The following is a 21,688-nucleotide window of genomic DNA, read 5'->3' as shown; positions in this document are numbered from 1 at the left end:
AAGATCGCTCGGTACCACGGCCATTCCGACAACGTGGTAAGGCTGCTTGAAGACGCGTATCAGAGCGCGCATGCACAGGCTGACGCGCTTGAGAATGTTGGTATCCATTTCAGCCGCTTGGCTGCTTCGTTCAGTGGTACTTGTGATGGCTGCTTCATGGTACGCTCAGTCCCCTTCTTTTCATCGTTCCCATTTCAGCTTTGCTCTGCTTCCCATTTCCCGGTTATTCCGACTAATGCTTTGTTGTCAGGGTCTCTATGGATATCGCCACAAATGCCAAGTCTGCTTTGACTTTGACCTCTGTTACAAATGTTTTCTCACAAGGCACAAGACGCACGATGGGCATGCCTTCTCGTCGACGGAAGCGCAGGAGGAGTATGTGGCGGAACCCGAGGAGGAGGGCGCAGGGAATGGAGATGCGAACTCCACGACTCATGGTAGTTCGTCAGATGCACAGGAGAGTGAGGATAGTGACTCAGATAAGGACTCGGATGGGGATTCAAGCAGTAGTGATTAGGATGAGGTGCATAGACTTCCTCTGTTGGGGCAACAGACAATGCAGATCACCAGCTGTTTCGGAACTCTACCGGACTCAGCACTATTAAAATGGATTGATTTAAGCTTTGTCCTTCACTGCTCCCGCTTAGGCACTACGAGTCAGTGACTCGGGAGCAATAAGGTTACGCAGGTACTGCATACGCCACCTACCGTGGCTGTACAATTACCTCACAACAAGTACCTACCCTAGACAGTGATCTGACATTCTAGCATAGGTGCTGTACTCCGGTCTCTGCCGCATCATGGAACATATGTGCGGTTACAGATTGCAATAAGTAAGCCCTTGGTATTGATTCAGGGGTCCAGCTTGGAGAGAGGCATCCGTACCTGATCGCCGGATCCGAGGCTTGAGCGTGTCACCCCTATTCTATTCTTGAGTACTGCAGGATCGATTCCGACCAGATATAGTCTTTCTCTCTCACAAAATAGTCATTCCCTAATAAAGGAGACACACCCGTGAACATTGCTTGTGTTCAAAGCGTATACCAGTATACCAATACTACAAAAGTATCTTCAGATCGCATGCGAGCTACTTAATTGGAGTTGTGGATGGGCATACAACCTCTTCGGATAAAGCTGCAGCACCCCCGCCTCTGCACGGAATCTTCTCCGATTCGCAGGGTCTGCCTATTCAAGGGTTTCGTATGTTTTGGTCGGAATGCTATTTGTGCTTCACTTGAGTTGATTTTGCCAGGGATTTGAGAAGTAGTGTCTGGTCTAGAAGCTGCTTTGGATATCGAAGGATACACACGGAAGTGAAGTAGAGGAAGCGACTGGCTCTACTGCCTATGATGGTCATGCAATGAAAGGAGCTATTGACCCTCGTATCCTTGATTCGGCCGATCAGTCTCTCAAGTAGCAATATATGTGGCTCGCAGGCTTTGAGCTAGAATCTTTGTAGAACTTGAGTTAATCCCCACAATTCGATCTTAGAGTGTGATCAATGAATTAGCCATGGACGCACAGACATCCATATAGGACGTCTCTCGAGGGCTAGGATTTTCTAGAAATGGGAAAGCCATCAACGAAAGAGGTATAGCAAAGAGCCCGCATGTGGGCAAGGCAACCATAACCAGCTGACCTCTTCTTATCACCCTTCTGCGCAGCAAATCTAGTGTGACGACCATGTAATGGCACCTTCGCAACAAGGTTGAGGACCTTAACCTTGCTTGATGTTGTAAGGAGCTCTGAAAGCCGAAAGGGGTCTCTCGAGGCATGTGGCGGTGTATCCGGTGTCTTGTTGGAGCAAGGTTCATGCAAGGCGCGATGTCGGGCCTCTCTACCCCTCAACGCTCGAGGTACATGGTTCCCCTGGACAAAAGAAAAATAACGACGCTGTCATGTGGATTGATCTAGTCACGTACTTATAATAAAAAGGAACATGAAGGGATATCAGTTGCTATTGCAATGGCGGATAGTGGTATAGGAATAGGAATGTTGAAAGATCAATGGGTGGGGAAAGCAGAGGACCTCAAGCTCGCAGCTCCCGGTACTAGAGGAAGGTGGAATATGCACAGAACCTGCTCATGGCAGCCAGAGGGGGATTTGCAGCGGACAGGTGGTATGCAGCGCCTGAGTCTCCGCGTGACCCAGCCCATGGTCATCGCGCTTGGGTCGCCGGGTGAAGACGACCAACATATCGCGCAACGCCCGGTCGGACGGGTCGCATGCATTCAGCTGCGTGACACATCGCTTGTAGTGGTGGTCGGCGAAGATCAACGTGTCGAGGAAGTCGCGATGCTGCACCCGCGCGCGGATCAGGGCCGGGTTCGTCTCCCACAGCGGCGCCCCCGTCGTCTCCAGGTTGTCGTGGAGGTAGGTGACCGCGCTGTCCGAGCGCATGTTGGACGACCCCAGGAACACGGTCATGGTGTGGTCCGACCCATCGGAGTGGACGCCTCCGGGCGCCGGCTCGCCCTGGACCCCCTGGCGATCGTCGGTGAAGATGCGCACGTTGAGCACGGTGCACACCCACTGATGCGACGTGTAGTCCAGCTTCTCGCGCGGCAGGATCGGGACCTTGTGGAAGACCAGCGCCTTGAAGAGCATCAGCGCCTGGACGACCGTGTTCCCCTGCATCTCGAGCGGTGCTTCCTCGAACTCCCGTTGGACCCCCGGGTCGTAGCGCTTGTAGGCCTCCTCTGTCCGCGGGCCGCAGGGCACCTTTTCGAGGCGCTGGAGGCATCGCGTCTCGACGTCGAGACAGTAGCGCGCGGAGGTCACGGTGCGGTATTCAAAGGTGGGATCGGGGCCGGTGGTGTCGCTGATCTTCTGGATGAGTTCGAAGTCCTCGTCTCTTGCACCGAGACCTTTGAGGATCGGTACCATTTCGTTGCTTTTGACGAAAATGATTCGTTCTTGGAGGTACGTTTCACGCAGGGCCATCACTTTGGCGACCGTCTTGTAAAATGCTGCATGATATCGTCGCTGGAGCACATTGAGGTTGTGCGGTGTCGAGCGCCCGGCGCTGCTGGTTTGGCTTCGGGGCGGTAGAGCCATGGGCTCAGCAGGTATTGCGGTTCTTTAGGGGTTCCTTGGTAAAGGTTGGAGAAAACCCGTTCGGTGCTCGATATACCCCGGAAGCATTGGTACTTATACTCCTTTGGTTGCGACAGGTTCATGATTTCATCTCGCAGCTTTCAAGGTGACGGTTCATCTATGTTAATGACCACGTTGTCGTTGTCGCCAAGGCATTGGCTGCAGCTCGGTCCGGAAATCAGGTTTATGTCAATGCTGCCTCCATCCCACAAACCTGCTTCTATGTTGTCTCGCACCTCTATAGAGCTGTACTCCTTGGGCCGCGCATGTGTATCAACAAACATAACGGTCCAACACAATGCAAGGGGCGGTGCTTAGTTCCATCCATTCATACGGATCCACCTTCTGCTTACCGTAGGTACGGTAGGCAGTACGTAGTATCTTCCGTCCTATCAGCACCGAACATCGTGCGGGAAGCAAGATTTATAACTATTTCCCCTTTTTTACTTGTTCAAGCTCCTGTTTATCTCCGATTAAACATTCGATAAACCTTTATCTTTGACCCCGAAACTTCCAGTACCGGCGCATAAAGCTAAGTTCAAGGCAATCACACCCGGAACAGTTGAAGACACAGCCTTATTTACGAGGTATCAAGCGGCAACCACAACCCTAAGATCAGGCCAATATTACAGTTGCTTCAAGCACTTCGAATGTTCGATCCAGAATTGATTTGCCCACGTGAGCTAATCATGATTTCACATCGATTAGGTTACGAGACTCCACTTGTGTATCTTAGCCCGGGTATATCCGTGCTTCCTGTACGCATCCCTGACTGACCTGCTCGGTAGGTCAATCAGGGATGCGCATTCAGCTTAGATCTGATTGATGAAAGAATAGTGACCGTGTAGTCACGGCCCTTCGGGGCTCAGGTACAAGTTGCAAAAGCCTAATTGCATTCCTCTTGCGCAGCTCTAAGTGTAACTCGGGATCTGTCTTCGGTGTTGCTCGGCGAATTGTCTAGGTTGATCGTTCCGAGAAGAAGTAGTCAAACTTGACAAAACCCGACGAGACAATGGCAGTTATTGAGCCATCGAACGGGTCGGGTGAATTACCCGGGGGCGGTGACTACAGCCAGCTAATCAGGATGCTGTGCTGTCACCCCGAGTGTGCAAAAGCAGCGGCCGACTAGGCCAAGCTGGGAAGAAAAAGGGGTTGTCCCAGAATAGATCACGGTCATGTATCATCTTTCCTGGGACAAAGTCTAGTGATGTTACGCCATGATCGCTTTAAGGTTGCCTCAAAACCACTTCAAGCTAGGACTTGTTGTGGTGGACATGTGCTTAGACGAGGGACCGAACATCTCTCCTTCCCTAGACTACTAGGTACTCGGTTATGATGGTTGGAGATAGCTTGGATGTCTCTTAACACCCATTCACAATACGCGATATTGCAAACTTCAAATGCTAAAGATATCTGTCTCAATGTACATGCACGGACATCTTGTCTCGCTATCTCCCTGGCAAAGAATCCTGGAGGTAAGACTACCACAATCAGAGATCCAGAAAATATCTTTGTCTATTGACCCAGTCTGACAGATGAGCTGGGGAGAAAGACTTGCTTGTCTTTCATTATTGAGCAACAACAAATAACCAAGAACTGTTCCTGTTGATGGCCAATGGCTATAATTCAGCAGACAAGAAATCGCCTTCCAGTAGAACCATGCATTATCAATGCCTGGGATAACACCCCTATGGGATTATTCTTTGCGTCCTGAATTGGCCCAACATGGGTTCAAAAGCCAGGACCTGACTGCTCCAGGTTCCTGCTAGTCTCGGAAAACTTCTTCTGTTTCTCCTCCTATCTCTTCAACTGCTCAATCCAAGATACCTTCCCTAGAAAGTCTAATAAGCCTATAAACAGTTGCTCTGGTTGGTTATACAATCGTATACAAAAAACACGCCTTTCCTCCTCTATTTCTCCATTACAGACAGCCTCATCAATTTCACCGCTGAGCTTGATCATTTGTGCCTCCCATTTGCAAGAATCCCAGCGCCCGATCCTTCTTCTGTTCTTATTGCCACCCTGTTGCAATGGTAAGAAAGACCGAATCCCCTGTCCGGCCGCCTGGCAGTCCCAGACCTGACGAGGCTCACAACCAGGCTAGTGAGTACGATTCGACCAACAGTAAACTAACTCCCGCTGGGCGAGTGCGCGGTCCTACCGATGATTTGAGATTAGACCTTCTTGGATTTGGTGAGCAACAAACGTGGGGTACGGGGTACAACGGCTCATCAACCCGCCTCAACTTCCAGCCCAACTGGCTGATTTGATCCTTCAGAGTCAGGTCATGTTTACTTTAACCCCCAACGCGATGGATACCTCCGCCCAGTAGACTCTGTGCTTCGAGCCAGAGTAAGCGGTCTGGGTCCTGTCTTATTCCGGGGCGCCCTATAGGCGGCTTATCTTTGTTTCATGGTTAGGCTGCCTGCGAGTGTCATGGACACCGAATACCTCATTCGGTTCGACAAGTCTCCGGGCCCGGCGCTTCGGAACCGAAGACCATCCATTGTTGACCAATGCATCAATCTCTATATGCAACAGTCCTGGGCGGAACTTTTATCGCTACTGATCCTCCATTGCGAACCACTTTTCCTGTCGACGTCAGTTGCTCCCCCGCAAGATCTGAAGTCCTACCTGATGCGTTTACGTCTTTGCTTCCAGTTGATCCCGCAGAGGAACGGTATGGTAGTATTCGAGCCCTGCCCCGTCCCACCGATGTTGGTGCGTGAAGAGGTTGACTGGAATGTAATAGAAGATGAGATGCGGGATACTCCCGTCTTCCGACTCTCGAAGATCGAGCGGTTCCGCGACGTCGAGCGCGGTAAAGTCTACAAAGTTGATATCCGTGGGGCGACATTTGCCTACAAAATGACCTATGGGACCGAGTCCCTGCAACGAGAAATTTCCATGCTACGGAACATGGAGCAGTGCAGCGAAGAAGAACGCTTGCTCCGAGTACCCAAGCTGGAAGAAATTATCGGCATCGGTACGCAGTATGCCGGTATCCTAATAACTTATATCCCGTCGCCGGCTTCCCTGGCTGACCTTATGACGGCCGACAATGACGGTGAGGTAAGCATCGCCGAGCGCCAGAAATGGTATGATTAAATCGCCGACGCGGTGCATACACTTTATCGGAATGGGCTCGTTTTGGGGGCATGTTAAAGCAGCGAATGTTGTGATTGACGGTGTTCATCGCAACGCGTGGCTCGTGGACTTCGAAGAGGGGACAACCCCGGGCTGGGTAGACGATAGTATATTAGGAACGGAGGCTGGGGACTTGCAAGAATTAAGCAAGATCCGCAAGTTCTTGAGGTTGGAGAGCACTAGGCCACGGCAACCGGGGAGACGGCGAGGACTAGCCCCGACTTTACTTTTCTGTTCTCTTCTATATCTGATACTTTTTCTTGTTCCTTTCCTCGCCTTCTCCTTCTTCCTCTTCATGTTGCTTAATCTTTGTTTATTTTTTTAGTGTTCCAATCTAAACACTGAAACCTTATTTCTGGCGGATGAAGGTTCTTCGATACTCCTAGTCTCGACTGGGTGCAAGAAGCCTCGGTTGCTTCAAGGCCGAAGTATCCATATTTATGATAATATATGAGGAAACGCGGCCCACTACTGGAAATGACTCGCCTCTACAAAAGCGTGCGCGGGAATCGGATTGGATGATAAGTGTCTTGATATGATTGACTAGTTCATGTGACACCATCGGAGCAGACATATCAATCCGAATCATCCGTGTGGCAGCGTAAGAGGGAAAGAAGTCCATTGACAGGACCAGCAAGGGCGATGGGCCGAATACAGATAGGCAATCTAGTCGTTACTTCTGTGCACATCCACTACCTCCGATCCGAGAATCCCGAGTCCACCCCTCTTCCATCCGAGCACCCGACGGCTGAAGTTTGCAATCTCGGCGACTCGGGAGTTGCCTTATGGCAAGGGTACATATGAGTGACAATCTCCACGAGACACTTATCGTCTAATTTGAGGTCTTTCTGATTGTCAATCTACCTGCATGCCCTGGTCATCTGCGCACCCCTGTGCGTGCGGGGTCACGGTTGACCGGGTCGGTGCTGGCTTCGCTTGCTTGGCTTGGGCATGAGCCAAGAAGCCATATTTATAACCGTGTGTATCTCAGTGAACTCAGATTATGCTCCGAATTCCAGACCTTTCTCATCCCTTCAACTAATTCAAACATCCACCACAGCCACAAACCAACAATTTCAATTCCACCAGTCCAAAATGCCCTCAGTTGACGCGCTGCGCCCCGCACCACCCACAGTGGTAGGCCCTACCACTCAAAAGGCGACTCGTCCAAGCCACCCCCTTCCTCAATGGCTCATCGATGGCGCTCGTGTGGATAAGCAAGAGCTCTTCGACGCGAGACGCGACCTAAACTTCCAGCCCCCGAGCGGCATCACCACGATGCGGGAGATCGGTCTCGAAGGCCACGGGATCTCTCCGGTGGCAGCCTCCGAACCATTTCCCCTCTTCACCCCCGAAGCCATCAAACAGATGCGGGCGGAGATCTTCAGTGAGCCCGTCCTGAAAGACTGTCAATACTCGTCGAGCTTCGCCAAGAATATGATCCGGGGCATGGGTCGAGAGTTCGTTTCACCGCGCCATTCCAAGTGTGGACAATGAGCTGTATCTCGCAGACTGACTGAATTTCCGCAGACGCGCCCCCTTCACCTGCGATGCGTGGAGCTCACCCGAGCTGCAGCGCATTGTATCCCAGGTCGCTGGGGTGGACCTTGTGGTCGCGTTCGACTACGAGATCGCCAATATCAACATCTCTGTCAACGAGGATGCGTCGACTTTTGCGACGGTCCAGGAGAAACCGGACACCTCGGCCTTTGCATGGCACTACGACAGTTTCCCGTTCGTGTGCGTGACGATGCTGTCGGACTGCAGCGACATGGTCGGCGGCGAGACGGCTATCCGGACCCCAGCGGGCGAGATCAAGAAGATCCGTGGACCGGCGATGGTATGTCCACACCATGCTACCCTCTGTTTTTCTTTGTTTCATTTCATTATTTCGTTCTTCTCTGCCTCTTTCTTTTTTCTTTCTAGCTAAGCGAGTCTCCCAGGGCACCGCAGTGGTAATGCAAGGCCGATATATCGAGCACCAGGCGCTCAAAGCGCTGGGTGGCCGCGAGCGGATCAGCATGGTGACCCCCTTCCGACTGCGGGATCCCTCCGTCCGCGACGAGCTGGTCCTGACCGGGTCCCGGGCCATCAGCAACTGGTCGGAGCTCTACCATGGCTTCACGGAGTATCGGTTAGAGCTGCTCGAGGAGCGCATCCGCTTGAAGTTGAAGGAGGAGCGGAAGCGGGTGGATACCAAACGTCCGTTCAATATTGCCGGCATGACGGAGTTCTTGGCGGAGCAGAAGGACTTCCTGGAAGCGACGATTGCTGAATTGACGGTGGTCGAAGAGATGGACTAGTGTTCAGGGTAGATTCTGTGAGATCTGGGTTAGGAGCTGCCCAAGAATGCCAGAAGAATAAGATACGGACTTGCCAGTGATGTAGTAGAACAAATGTTAGTACTCCTACCCGGTGGGAAGTTGCTATTGTCGGGTCTCGTGCCAGTAGGTTAAGATTGTCGGGCACTTCCGAGCCCCGCTCGGGACCCTCGGCTTCCTCGGCCGGCAGTCGCGCCGATAAGGTGAACTATGCGGGCTAGACACGTATTAGAGTGTAGCGATACATTGAACTTTAATTTGGAATGAGCTATGTAAACACGCAGGAAGATCCCCTTCAAATAGGGAGAAATGTGGTTAAAATGTGAATAAAAGTGCCCGGGAGAAGAGGAGCGAAAGTTAGAAAGTGATGAAGGTTCGATGATGACCATAGCTAGCGGTACAGCAACCTCCCTTCGTGTCACATGTCTATCAGTTCCTTGTTGCTCGATCCTGCGGTAGCCACGGTGCTTGATCCGAAGTATCAAGGAGGTTGTCGATAGAGGAGTATTCCGTGGAGTTGACTTGTGACTAGAGAGATGTTTACTTATGGGAACCCAACTGCCAAGGATGGTTCCAGCGGTGGCTGAAGACGGTTGACGTGGCAGCTGCATGTCGCTGGTCGGGACGAGCGATTGAAGTCAGTTCGTGTAGCTACTTGTGGCAGCTTCAAGCCGATACGAGGTACTTTGATGCTTGGAGACGCTCTGCCCGCAAACAACTCAACCTTGAATACGAGAGATACTGAACACAGACCCAATGACTCGCCTTGTAGCGGCCTTTGGCTATGTACATTGAAGCTGCGTTCTCAGTCCACTTGATCCAGCAACCATGCTGTCCTGATAGTATATAGTCCCGTGCTCTACTTCTTGTGAAAAGAAAGGAAACTACAACACTCATTCCCGACTTTCTCCTTTTCTTGCTATCGTCCTACAGTCACCACAATGCAGCTGCTCGCCCTCCCAACAATTGCAGTAATGCTGCTCGCGACCGGTGCATATTCAAAGTGTCAGATGGCCGGCTTCAACGAATGCAAATGGTGGGGCAGCTCCCCATTCTGCGGGTCCAGCAGATCTGCCCCCGGCGACACCGACTCGGACGGCTGGCTCTTCGTCGCCTCGACAAGGACGAAGAATTGGGATGTGCTGTGCCGGGAGATCTCCGAGTCGTGTTGTCGGGACTACGGAGACGGGTGCCTAAGCGGGTACAAGCGATTGTGGTGTCATGATTCGGGTATGTCCATCTTCTGTGGTTCTCTTATCTGAAGAGTGGACTTATCCCGAGCTTTAGAGAGTGTAATGGACGATAATGTCGGTGTGGAATTGTGATTATGGGTGTTGGCACAGGGAGTCTCGAGTCGGGCTTTCCGTCTTATATTGAGATGCGGGTCGTGGCTGCAGGAAATTGTTTATGTTTATGTTGGGGCCAGCTGAGGCTGACATGTCAGAGCTCTTGGCCCCCACAATAGGTAGAACTAGTGGTGAGAAATTTGGAAGCTTTGATTTGTCTTTCGATGTAGGGGATGTAGGGCTTGTTGCATCTGTTGAGATCCTAAGTGTAGGGAAAGTCAAGGACTAAGCAAAATTGAAGTTATGGTGAGCTGAGCTAAGTAGATGGAGTGGTTGGGACGGGACAAGTGCATGATTTGAAGAACTCGTCACCCTTTTGGCAATAAGAGTGACAGTCTTAGGCTATGTCTGTGTAGTCTGTATACATATCAGCTCTGGAGCGACAGTGAAGATTTTCTCTCAATGCCAGCCGACGATTACGAAAACCGCAGGGGCAAATGGTTCCGGAACCTAGAGGACGAGCGCGTATACCGGAGGCAGCACCTGGCGGCGGCGCCGGGTCTCACCGCTTTCTGCTCTGAGTGTTACTTCAGAAGATATGAACATCGTACAGACTCTTGGGACTGGAAAGTGTACTAAACACTTGTTGGAAGGCCTAGGCGGTGGCAGAAAGACAATACCGCCCGGCGCGCCTGACCATCCTGACAGTTAACCTACGCTACGCTCCTCCATACATAATTCTGTGGCAATACAGCCGACCCGTGGTGACTATAACTACAAGTGTTGCAGTGCCCATCACGTGGTACTGATCCTGCGAGCTTAGCGCGAAAATCCCTCGATGACAACAGTGTCAGCCTCATCCCCCATGACTTATCAATCAGTAATCACATCCTGAGATCAAGTCATCCCCTATAGCGTCAGCACCACCATACCCATGGCACCAGCATCGACCCGAAGAACAAGGACCAGCAACTCCAGGTCCCGCAAAGGATGCATAACCTGCAAGTAAGTAGCACACCCGAGTCAGACCCGCTGCACCAATACAACCCCTGACTCACGGCTTGATATGACAGGATCCGCCACGTCAAGTGTGGAGAAGAGAAGCCCGCGTGCAGCCAGTGCACACGCTCCGGGCGCAAATGCGACGGCTACACCGAAGCGTCACAGACGCAACTTCGCCAAGCCCTCATCCAGTCCACGCCTTGGGGCCAGGGCTTGAGCCCGAATTCGGATCAGAGGATTGTGCTCGTGCCAGGTACGCGGGAGGAGCGGCAATATGTGCAGTTCTTTTGCACGCAGACCGCGCCTGCGCTGTCGGGCTTCTTCCCGTCGCAGTTCTGGAGCCAATTCCTCCCGCAACTCAGTCACCGCAACCAGGCGGTCCGGCATGCCGTTGCCGCTGTCGGATCGCTACATCAGCGTCAACTGGCAGGCTGGTTTGAGCCTGCACATGCGATTGATGAGTTCACGCTGCAACAGTACAACAAAGCTATCCAACAATTTCTACGGCAGATCGGAGACCCGAAAGAGGGGGGCTTTGACTTGATGCTCACCCAATGCCTCTTGTTCGTCTGTCTCGAGATGCTCCAGGGAAATTCCAGGCAAGCGATGAATCACGTTCAAGGCGGCCTGGACATCCTCTCAAGGCAGACTACCGCGTTGGATACCATCAATAAAGACCTGTTCCAATTCTTTTGCCGACAGAACAATCAGTTGTCGTACTTTGGTCGACCGCTCATGCCAGCGCTGGACATACGATCGCCCGACTCTTCCCCCCTCCGATCGAGTAAAAACCTCAGTTTTGACCATATAGACCAAGCGAGGGATTACCTGACGAGCATGATTACTCGGTGCTTGTCCTTTGTCCGTTTCGCCCAGCGTCACGTCCTGGCCAACCCACCGCAACCGCTCTATCCGGAACATTTCCATCAGCAAGGGGCCCTACTAGGCGAGTGCCATGCATGGTTCCAGGCCTTCGAGACACTGCGGAAAAAGCCCGCCAAGGCCAGCGGGATCCTCGATCCGCGGGCGCCCTTGTCCATGGCATGCCAGTACCACACCGCGATCACGTGGCTGAGCACCTGCACTTCTCTAGATGAGATGGTCTTGGACAAGTTCATCCCGAACTTCGTAGCTATTGTGTGTGCAGGTGAGAAGTTGGTGGAAATTTGTGTTGGAGACGAACGCAGCTCGGCCGCGGAGCAGTTTTTTCTCGACGCAGAACTAATACCAGTGCTTTACTGGACGGCTCAGCGGTGTCGACACCCGATCCTGCGGCGCCGAGCTCTCGATCTGTTATCGAAATATCCAGCTCGGGAAGGCTTGTGGGACAAAGGGCTGCATGTGGCGGTCGCGAGTCGTGTCATGGAATTGGAGGAGACGGGGCTCGAACATCTGCCCGTCGCGCAGCGGACTTCACTGGCACGTCAGCGCATACACGATTCGTCGATAGTAAGTGAACGGGAGTCACGGGCGAATCCGTGCCTGGTGCTTTTTCGCTCTAAGCCTCATGGCCTGGACGGGCCTTGGGAGCTTCGATGGGAGAATGTGGGCTGGTGATGCGAGACAAGGCGTTCTCTCGAAGGATCAACCCTGTCTAAATAGATCTACCTACACGACATTTGCAGGGTTTGTCTGAAAATTCTGTCCACATGTTTCATGCTGTCGTGGCCCCCACCGGGGTGATGGGATTACGATGTGACCAATCAGACTTCATTGCGATATAAGGATCGCGCTAAAGATAAGCCACGCCGTACATTTACGAGCCGTACAATCACAGACAGCAATTGCCTGGTCCTAGTGCTTGGCGTGCGGCTGTGGATAAGATTAGAGATCCGAGGGCTGTCGATCTTTCCGAGAGCCGCCCCATGTATACTCCGTATTTTCGCTGCCTGATCCTTGATCCTTCAATCATAGGTAGAAGGCTGTGTAGGATATGATCTTGTGATTGGTCCATGCGTCAACTTCATGCTGATGCCTTCACCATCAGTTAAGAGCTTATGTTATAGCCTCGCAGTGTATCCATGGTATATAAACTGTCGAGTTGTCGGATCTCTGAACAAACAGGAAATCTTACACTTTGATTTCATAGCCAAGGACCTGTTTCACTATTCTCTACCCCAACAAATCGCATCGAACTAGCACCTCACCATGCCATCTACCGATGATAATGGACTTTACGTAGGCTGCAAGGCCTACATTGAGGGTGTCAGTACATCATACGGATACACCCCCTCCGAAGGCGCCGGAATTGCGTTCTGTGTCCTCTTCGGCTTATCCATGATCGTCCACCTAATCCAATTCTGCTGGAAGCGAACATGGTGGTGCAGTCTGTTCAGCATCGGATGCATGGGTATGGATGCCATCGAGGTTTCAAGTCGCAAGGAAACTCAGCTAACACCACAGCAGTGGAAGTCCTCGGTTGGGCCGGGCGGACGTGGGCGTCCCAATGTCCCTACAACTCCACCGCATTCATGCTCCAGATCTCAACCTTGATCATCGGTGAGACCTACCTTTCCCTATCTCCACACACGAATAAGTACCCCCGCTAACACCTAAAAGCACCGACCTTCTTCACCGCCGCAATCTACGTCCTGCTCGGTCGTCTCATCCAACTCTTCGGTCGCGAATCCTCGATCCTGTCTCCGAAACTATACCTCTGGATCTTCTGCACCTGCGACGTCATCTCACTTGTGGTCCAAGCCGTAGGCGGCGCGCTGGCCTCCACGGAATCCAACGATGTCGACGGCAACACTGCCCCGGGCACCAACACCATGGTCGCCGGTATCGTCTTCCAGCTAGTCTCCGTCACAGTCTTTGTCTTCTGTGCGGTGGACTTCTTCCGTCGCTCCCTGCGTCTCGGGTACTTGCAGGGTCTCCTCCACGGCCCGCTCGCCTACCTCGTTGGCGCCATGGTGCTCTCCGTGGTCTGCATTTACATCCGGAGCATTTACCGGACTATCGAGCTGGCGCAAGGCTGGACCGGATACTTGATCACGCATGAGTCTTACTTCGTAGGGCTGGACGGTGTGATGATGGTGATTGCGGTCGCGGTTTTCAACGTGTTTCATCCCGGGTGGTTGCTGCCGGCGGATCATGTGCTTGCCAAGAACCAGGCCTGTCTGGAGTCGGGGGAGGTTGAGACGCATCAGTTGCAGTCAACGACGGAATACACGGGGTATGGGCATCAGTGAGCGGAAGAATGCCGGTTTTTATTTGCATTTTGTTTTTGTGTTGCGGTGGTAGCTGTATTGTCGTAATATGATGAGAAAGAGACTAGGGAAACAAGCCGTTTATCGTCTTCGTCAAGGATAGACCTTGTGTGAATATAACAGGATTCCTTTGAGCATCTGCTCTCTTTTATAGGCTGGGTGATGATATGGTCACGGAATTTCTAGTGGTAGGTAACTACTATATATGACCGGCTTGTGGTAATGACTTTGTAGTGCAGCAAATACCCCTTTGCCCCAATCCTTCCGCGGGTGGTTAGAGGATTGATTGTAATGAGCAGACTATTCTAAGGCTGTTGACACATTTAGAAAGTGTATTGATAATTTCAATTCGGCTAACTCGAGAAAAAACGATGCAAATACCTGTTCAATCTGCCTACACCCCGCCTGAGCCCAGAATTGTTTGTTGGATCTGCACAGCAACGTGCGGAATGATGAAGTATATAACCACAACCCAGAACTTGTTGTCTGGGCCTAGGCTGCTTTAGTACATAAGGTGTAAATAAAAACAATATTTTAGATCTTGTTATTCAATATAGATGTTATGCGGCTTGCTAGCAAGAGCGTTAGACCAAAATTCCACGGCCTTAGTGGCTAAGTAGGTATGATATGATCGAAGCTATTCGCGCATACTTAGGGCATCAAGTAACGTGACACCAGCGACCGCTGGTCCCCACTTGCATTTTAGGCGGTGAGCAATATGACCAGCAGTCGGTGGACTACGGAAGACCATTGCGGCCACTTGACAAGTTGCGACTTTTTCCACCAAGTAACTTATCCTCACCGCAGCCGTAACCGGCCCCTTCATATGACCAAGCCCCCCCTTCTCTCCCGGGGCCTAAGGTTAAGTACCTGCATTTTCCCTACCGTAGGCTTCTTTCACTCCAGTGGAACTCTGAAGACTTTTTTATCACTAGGATTTTAGGGCTCTTGGGGGGGCGAAGGTATTGTTATCAGGGTTCTTAATCGGGGAGTACCTTTTATCAATCTTTCAATTAGGGTGTAGGGATTATAGTATCCATAGGTCTCTCATTTTCTGCATACAAATAGTCCGGCGGATTTGGCAACAATGGCCTTCCGTATTTGTCCCCGCATATGATCCCGGAGGCGGCGGCTGGTCTCCACGTTTAGGCGGGGCGAACCTTATCAGATGTCTTATTCTGACACGGTGCGCGTGGCCGGCACCGTGGCGAGATATATCATGAGCCTCATGGATTCGATTGTCTCGCAGTGTGGCCCGCTGGCGAGCGTATTTGCGAAATTGGACGGTCTTCAGAGCCTGCTACAGATTGGTTTGGCTGTGGTCTCCGACGACATAGGACCCTCTCGTGATTTCTGGCTCGAGTTCGACTACTTGGAAGTCTTTCTGGCCCTAAGGTCCTCAATGCACATGATCATCGCTGGCATGCAAAATGGAGAGCCAGCCCCCTTGGCCTATTGTGGCGAAGCCTTAGTACTACAGGTAGAGAAACTGCACAGAAGACTTCAAAGGGTGCAATATCCTGAGACGGGCTCGCTGAAGGGTGTTTTGCGTCTGCTAAGGAGTCATATGGACATTTTCTTTACTGACCCTGGTTCCCTTTTCAAGTACGACGTCGCCTCCACCCCTGGCAGTGAAGCCTCTTTCCCCCGCCCCTGGAGCGACGATGCTTCCCCTGAAACAGAGGAGCTGGTCTAGGCAGCCTGCTTCGGTCGGAAGCTTGGCTATCGGATTGGGAATCCTTATTGCAAAACGTGCCAACCTGGAAGTGATCTGTTTACGGAAGTTGACCAAAAGTCTTGCGTTGTATCTCAATCAATGTTTTTTTGCATGTGCTTGGTTGATTTTCTCTTTGTATGTTCTTCTCTTTCCTTGCCTTTCTATGTTTTTGAAATGAGGTTTCGGAAACGGATAGTTTGTCGCGACGCGTTACAAGTTTATATTTAACGAGGCTCAGAATGTTACTTTATCTCTCGGGTGACTTGCATGTGAGAATATCCCGGTCGCAGATCATCAAGATCCTTGTATGTCTCTGCTCTCGTGCCGGGGAGTAAAGAACAGGCTAGTGTGTTGTGTTTATAGGACTTTTAATGTCCGGTGAACTATTCAAGGATATAGATTGAATCCACGTCGTAGGTGCCGATGAGGTGTGCCCCTAGATCAGGGCAGCAATTACTTTCCCTATGTGTTGGCATAAAGCGCATACGATGCGGGACAAGCGATCAAGGCTATCTATTGACACCAGTATGGTAAACAGAAGCTAACAGAACCGCATCATGGTACTTGCCACAAAGAAGAAATGGCAAGAGGCAAGATTAGGAAGGACGTTAAGGCAAGACGGGGAGAGGGAAATCGCCTGGAAAGATAAGCGCTGGATGACGGGCAGGGCAGTACCTAGCACTCTGTGCGCATTAATATCACATAGCCAGCCTTTTCGGAATTTTAGCTTCGCTTGGTCGATCAATTGATCAATCCACAGAACATGGACACCAATTTGATACATCAACTCCATCAACCCCACGTGATCTGTGACAGGAACTAGCGTGCCGTGATACATAAACAACAAAGACCCCACACAACACTCAACATAGTAAATGCCCCCCTAGATCAAGATCAATTACTCCTTTTTTCTTCTTACTGCAAGTCCACCAGAGCAAGACCCGCCACTCACAGTAAAAAGCCCCCTAGTCACTTGCGCCATGTCCGATACTCACGCTTCCAAACGGTCGCGCACCGACCTCGACGGCAACGCTGTCACTCGCTCGGTCGAGCCCGATGACCGGAACGCAAACAACGCAAACGCCATTGCTTCACCCCACCAAAGTGCCGTCCGTTCCGACCCGCGGCCGCGCTCCTGCTCCCCGATGCCGGATCTAGCCGAGTACATCCGCCAGACCATCGACGAGGGCGGCCGCGTGAAGCCCAGGGTGCATGCGCAGGTCAAGCGAGCACTCAGGGAGCTCGATCGGCCGTACTCGTTCGACGGGTACAGCGAGCTGGTCGCCAAGAAACTCGAGATTGCCCACCCCCGCTTGAACCGGTGGGACAGGGAAACGGTGTTCATGGAGATCTACGCTTATCTCGAGGGCGTCATGGAGGTGCTCGTCGCCAAGTGCGCTCTGCTGGCGGATGACCAGATGCGCTACGACGGTTTATCCGGGCTTCTGCGCATCGGCCGTATGCTTGTGTCGGTGGACGAAAGGCCCGGCGACGTCCTGCATGGTATCACAAAGGCCGTTGCCGGTGTGCTTCGGCGCGCGATGCTGATTATCCTGGCCGGTTTGTACGTCTTTCCCCTGGAGGATCCCGAGTCGTCCTGGGAGAAGCTGTACGAGGAGGTCGAGGATCTGGATGAGGCGCTCGTCCGCAAGCTGCATCGGAATTACGGCCTGCACCGGGTACTGCAACATCTCGAAAGGACTTTTACGTGGATTAAGCATCCGGAACTTAGCCCTTAGGTTGACGTCTAGGGACAGTTGGAGAGTTTCTTGGGAGGCTTGACGCGCCCCGGAACCAAGTCCCCGATGCCTTATTGGGAATTTGCCGCTTCTGACACCCGCATTCCATCCCGCATCTCGTCGAGTGTTTGCGCGGACAAACATTGACGCAGGCAACGACTGGGCTGTGTACATCTGTTCTGAAAATTGGATGGAATGATCTCGATGGACATTACTGGAACGAGCCACGGGATCGTCTTTACCTTAGCACAGTAGTGAAAGGGTGGATGGAGAGTATGGTGCGGAGAGGACATCATCTTCGTTAATTGCGTTTCTTGGAGCATCGGTGACGCGCTAGACCACAAGCGGACACAGGGTGGTCGGGAAAGAAACCGAGCGGTCGAGAGATTTTTGTGATGACGCCGAGGAAATGAGAATAACGTAGAAAACAGGAAAGCTATTTTGAGGCGCATCATGGATACCAATGCCACTTACTAAATGCCATTGAATGCTAAATCAAATTGAGTTACAACTGCTGATGAGAGTCAATGATGCTGTGGTGCTATCACATACAATTGCCGACATTTGCTTGCAATATGTGGCACAGAGGCGTACACTCAGACATGAAGAAATCAGAAAAGAACACAGGGGAATACAGGTCGGTGCAGAAAACAACAACAAGCATAATCGAAAGAGAGACTGAAAACACACACAAGTCATGGCAATCAATGCCGCAGTAGATCTCTTACCACCTCATAGCACCAGTGCACGAAACACACATATAAGTGCTCGATCGACTTCTGGGATGTGAACAGAAACTACCGGTTTCTGTTCAACACTTTGCGGCAGGGATTCTCCCCATTCAAATACGCCCACCCGGTCACATAGTGATAAGCCCGAACCTCCAGTTCTCCATCGCCCGCTACTTCCTCATCCCACATTGGAAAGTTCGCGAACCCCATCTCCGCCCCTTGGAGGTCATGCATATGTACGTGTGGGTCCTTTTTATGGTATTCCCGAGATTCAGTCACCTTCTCGCGGAGAATATCAAGTATCGGCGCCCACCACCCATCTATAAGCACGATGCGTAGCAGAAATAGTCCCTTCAAATGGGGTCCAAGAGCCTTGCACCACTGCGCAAGCTCGTTTTCAGTCAGCGAGGTATCGGTCATTTGGAAAACTTGAAGACGCGTCCACTGGATTCCTTCCAGAAGCGGGCTCACGCTCAACTCATCCCCTTCGAATCGACCTGGAACCTCCCCATCCCCATTCAAGGAGACAAAAACCTGTTCGAGCTCAGGCCCCGTGAACATAGCCTTCAGGTATTCCTTGAAGTGAGACGTAGTGTTGGCCGCTGGTGGTGATGGTGGCACGCTCATATCCTCGTCAACATCCATGGGCTGATTCAAGGTAACTATTTGGAGGTTCCGGAATGTCGTTCGTATGTCTGCCCACAACCTCTGATCCGAGAATCTAGATATGGGACCCTGAACCGGCATTATAGCAAACCTGTCTCCGGACGGAAAGCAGCCAACGTGTAAATTACGAATCATCTTCCCAGCCCGCTGAATAGCGATTGGTAGTTCAAAGAGAATCTTGGCGGGAACCAGAGGGTTGTAAAGATGAATCTTGATCTCATCCCACCTGAGAGGATGACATAGAGCCTCCAGGAATCGATAGCGGACCAGCAAAGCATACCGGTGAGGAACTGGTGACTCCGCTGCGTCGCAAAACCCCACGGACTCTGCTCGTGGCATTCGAGCAAAACACGCTGCTAAAGAGGAGACAAACGACCCCGACCTGACAAGCTGCACCTGAAGGGAACGTTTCCTGATATTCTCCTTCTGGGCTTGGCGAAAAGTGGCGCGTAGCTCCCTGACAAGTGATTTATCAATCGTAATTTCATCGTTCCTCTTGGTGAATATGTAGGGCTTCATCGCGAGTGACATGTGGTAAAAGTTAACCTCGACAAGTCCGAGTGCGGTAGGTGGTGCCAGTAGCTGTGCGTCCAGGGTGTGGGAAGACTGTGCAGAATCCAAGTGTTTCACATTCATCTTCCAGGCTTCGAGTTCGCTTGCCAGTATGTTGTAATGATGTCTCGCAAATGATTCACAATCTGTCTCGTGATCTTTGACCCGAAAGGCGAGGCCGACTTTGATGCCCAGAATTCCTTTCGCCACGTATGGACATCGCGACAAATGGACGGCTTTCTCAAGGGACTCCTGGTCAAGATTGACAAAAAGGATCGGGCATAGTAGCGGCGACGCTAAATCATTGAACACATGACAAACCAGGCGGATGTCCGATATTGTTTTGCGGTATATCTGGGCCTGGACTGGATGCAAATTCCGACCGATATAGCCCGGTATATCTTGATTCCACCAGATAATCTTGTTTTTGTTCACTCTGACGTCTTGGAAAAGCTCGAGTATCTGAAGAAGCAAGTCATCCGGGAGGTCGAGTATAGTGAGGGGTCTCATCGACGGGCGGGCGAGTTCCATCGCTCGAGTTCGTAAGGCTAGGCGGTAAGGTTCGAGCTTGAGGAGGATAGAACAATCAGTGCATGGCTCTCTTTCATACCTTTCGTGCCCTGTGATACCGACCGAGTCATGGTCGTCTTCCGATCCAACTTCGGGGGTGCTTGCTCCATAGTCAGCGCCCGCTTCCGAGGCGTCTCGGGCTGTATTTTCTTCGGCTTCATGATTATCGTCTGCGAAGGGGTGCTGATGGTTCCGCCCGGGTGCATCTTCTCTATCGCAGTCACCAAGTTCAACACTTTGGCAGCGATCTCCTTCTTCTGGTTCTTCGATCTCGCGGCTCTTTTCTGAGCTCGTCGCCCTGTCCGGAAATACTCGTTCTTTTTCATTGTCTGCATCGTCTTCTAGGTCCGATGGATCGGTCTTGTCGTCATCAGTAGTGCAAATGTCTGAGTCCTTGTTGGGAGGATAGCTCTCTTCGTCTTCTGCGTTCCTTTCCTCCATCCACTGTGTAGCCCGGATATCTTGCTCTAAATCATCGATCTCAGACAGCCGCAAATAGATTTCATCGAACGTAAGTGTTATAGGTGAATCGATGTCAAACATGCGATCGAGCTGACTGAGCAGGTTTTCTCCGCGCTGCACTGTGATGTGGTAGCAGCATAGCATGATGACGGTTAAAGGTCGAGGTGAGGCAAGCTCGGGAGAAGTTGTACAGAATGAGAATTGACTCTGAGGTGAGTGAGATCTGACGATAGGGTAAAGGTTTGCCAGGATCTGTCGGGCTTAGCGAGCTTTAAACGGTGAGAATGGACGCGAAAGAGTGAGGGGAGGGAAGGATAAAGAGACACGGGTGAAGAGACGAGTGAGGATGAGAAGGGTGAGGAGACGGGTGAGGAGACGGGTGAGGAGACGGATGATGGGAAGAGTGATGAGAAGGATGATGAGAAGGATGAAGAGAAGGAAGGAAATTCGTGGAGAGGGGGGATATGATGAGGAGAAGGTCGCGTTGTGAATGTGAACAAGATGAGATTCCCAATCAACACGAACAAACAGCCAAATCACCTGACTCGGACTTCGAGCTACACCACCACTTCTTGGTCAGGCAAAGTCTTGGTGCGGTCTTTAAAATCCTAGATGCAGTTGAGGATAGGGATATATGGAGAAGCTGCTCTCAATTATCAAGGCTTTGATGGCTCGAAGAATTTCACTTTACCACAATAAGGCTGCTCCAGTATCTTGATATCAAAAGTAACAGTGAAATGTGTTCCCGCTTTAGGATGTAGGGGCGAGGTAGACTTCTTAATGACAATCTTTCCAACTTTGAATGCGATAGAGATCGGGTATCAGCCAGTAAAACGTCGATTGAACACCATGCATCATCAAAGTCACCTCAGTATGAAGGCGCCCAGTGGTCATTCTTCACTAGACTCAAATGCATATTGCTTTCAACCAGAGTGAAAGACACAATCGACATCTACCCTACCTCTCTTCTAGAGCCCCCTGGAGGTGTGAATAAGAAAAGGGCCTTTTTGTAGGTAATATGATATTTTTATCACTGCCTCAACTGCTGACATCATCACTCTGCTAAACATCAGGATGCTCCTTCGCAGCCAGTTCAAGAAAAGTCCTATATCCATAGCATAGAGCCACCTCTCATCCATTTCATTCCTCTCAAGTAGTCTTCGACCAATTTAAACAGGTCTTCCCATTTG

At 51.4% G+C, this 21,688-nt stretch overlaps 10 protein-coding genes across 10 annotated transcripts; 7 read left to right on the top strand and 3 right to left on the bottom strand.

Annotated features, from left to right (window-relative positions):
- Nucleotides 1-2,082: 2,082 nt before the first annotated feature.
- Nucleotides 2,083-2,943, bottom strand: BO95DRAFT_370576 (uncharacterized protein; the record flags this gene model as incomplete). The annotated part of the gene is made up of 1 exon (XM_025582919.1): nt 2,083-2,943. One exon carries the CDS (start codon nt 2,941-2,943, stop codon nt 2,083-2,085), a length of 861 nt encoding a protein of 286 aa, XP_025439073.1.
- A 2,183-nt stretch (nt 2,944-5,126) lies between these two features.
- Nucleotides 5,127-6,462, top strand: BO95DRAFT_504127 (uncharacterized protein; the record flags this gene model as incomplete). Its single annotated transcript, XM_025591115.1, has 3 exons — nt 5,127-5,307; nt 5,375-5,448; nt 5,638-6,462. The coding sequence occupies 3 exons, from the start codon at nt 5,127-5,129 to the stop codon at nt 6,202-6,204; spliced, it is 822 nt and encodes a 273-aa protein (XP_025439072.1). The 3' UTR covers nt 6,205-6,462.
- Nucleotides 6,463-7,338: 876 nt separating this feature from the next.
- On the top strand, nt 7,339-8,598 carry BO95DRAFT_484691 (uncharacterized protein; the record flags this gene model as incomplete). Its single annotated transcript, XM_025590364.1, has 3 exons — nt 7,339-7,703; nt 7,774-8,083; nt 8,187-8,598. 3 exons carry the CDS (start codon nt 7,339-7,341, stop codon nt 8,544-8,546), a joined length of 1,035 nt encoding a protein of 344 aa, XP_025439071.1. The 3' UTR covers nt 8,547-8,598.
- A 924-nt stretch (nt 8,599-9,522) lies between these two features.
- Nucleotides 9,523-9,848, top strand: BO95DRAFT_445948 (uncharacterized protein). The gene has a single exon (XM_025587258.1). The coding sequence runs from the start codon at nt 9,539-9,541 to the stop codon at nt 9,824-9,826; it is 288 nt and encodes a 95-aa protein (XP_025439070.1). The 5' UTR covers nt 9,523-9,538; the 3' UTR covers nt 9,827-9,848.
- An 890-nt stretch (nt 9,849-10,738) lies between these two features.
- On the top strand, nt 10,739-12,556 carry BO95DRAFT_517094 (Zn(II)2Cys6 transcription factor). Its single transcript, XM_025591874.1, has 2 exons — nt 10,739-10,855; nt 10,924-12,556. The coding sequence occupies exons 1-2, from the start codon at nt 10,785-10,787 to the stop codon at nt 12,407-12,409; spliced, it is 1,557 nt and encodes a 518-aa protein (XP_025439069.1). The 5' UTR covers nt 10,739-10,784; the 3' UTR covers nt 12,410-12,556.
- Nucleotides 12,557-12,942: 386 nt separating this feature from the next.
- BO95DRAFT_420538 (RTA1 domain-containing protein) lies at nt 12,943-14,129 on the top strand. The gene is made up of 3 exons (XM_025584534.1): nt 12,943-13,202; nt 13,259-13,351; nt 13,412-14,129. The coding sequence occupies exons 1-3, from the start codon at nt 13,001-13,003 to the stop codon at nt 14,041-14,043; spliced, it is 927 nt and encodes a 308-aa protein (XP_025439068.1). The 5' UTR covers nt 12,943-13,000; the 3' UTR covers nt 14,044-14,129.
- Nucleotides 14,130-15,229: 1,100 nt separating this feature from the next.
- BO95DRAFT_504123 (uncharacterized protein) lies at nt 15,230-15,863 on the top strand (the record flags this gene model as incomplete). Its single annotated transcript, XM_025591114.1, has 1 exon — nt 15,230-15,863. One exon carries the CDS (start codon nt 15,230-15,232, stop codon nt 15,755-15,757), a length of 528 nt encoding a protein of 175 aa, XP_025439067.1. The 3' UTR covers nt 15,758-15,863.
- A 600-nt stretch (nt 15,864-16,463) lies between these two features.
- On the top strand, nt 16,464-17,552 carry BO95DRAFT_234763 (uncharacterized protein). The gene has a single exon (XM_025581300.1). The coding sequence runs from the start codon at nt 16,759-16,761 to the stop codon at nt 17,515-17,517; it is 759 nt and encodes a 252-aa protein (XP_025439066.1). The 5' UTR covers nt 16,464-16,758; the 3' UTR covers nt 17,518-17,552.
- BO95DRAFT_234762 (uncharacterized protein) lies at nt 17,553-18,143 on the bottom strand. The gene has a single exon (XM_025581299.1). The coding sequence runs from the start codon at nt 17,970-17,972 to the stop codon at nt 17,589-17,591; it is 384 nt and encodes a 127-aa protein (XP_025439065.1). The 5' UTR covers nt 17,973-18,143; the 3' UTR covers nt 17,553-17,588.
- Nucleotides 18,023-18,752, bottom strand: BO95DRAFT_445944 (uncharacterized protein). The gene has a single exon (XM_025587257.1). It carries the CDS (start codon nt 18,666-18,668, stop codon nt 18,315-18,317), a length of 354 nt encoding a protein of 117 aa, XP_025439064.1. The 5' UTR covers nt 18,669-18,752; the 3' UTR covers nt 18,023-18,314.
- Nucleotides 18,753-21,688: the final 2,936 nt, after the last annotated feature.

Source organism: Aspergillus brunneoviolaceus, assembly GCF_003184695.1.
Source record: "Aspergillus brunneoviolaceus CBS 621.78 unplaced genomic scaffold BO95scaffold_64, whole genome shotgun sequence".
In the NCBI taxonomy this organism is placed as follows: Eukaryota; Fungi; Ascomycota; class Eurotiomycetes; order Eurotiales; family Aspergillaceae; genus Aspergillus; species Aspergillus brunneoviolaceus.
This window is presented reverse-complemented; position numbering and strand designations above follow the sequence as displayed.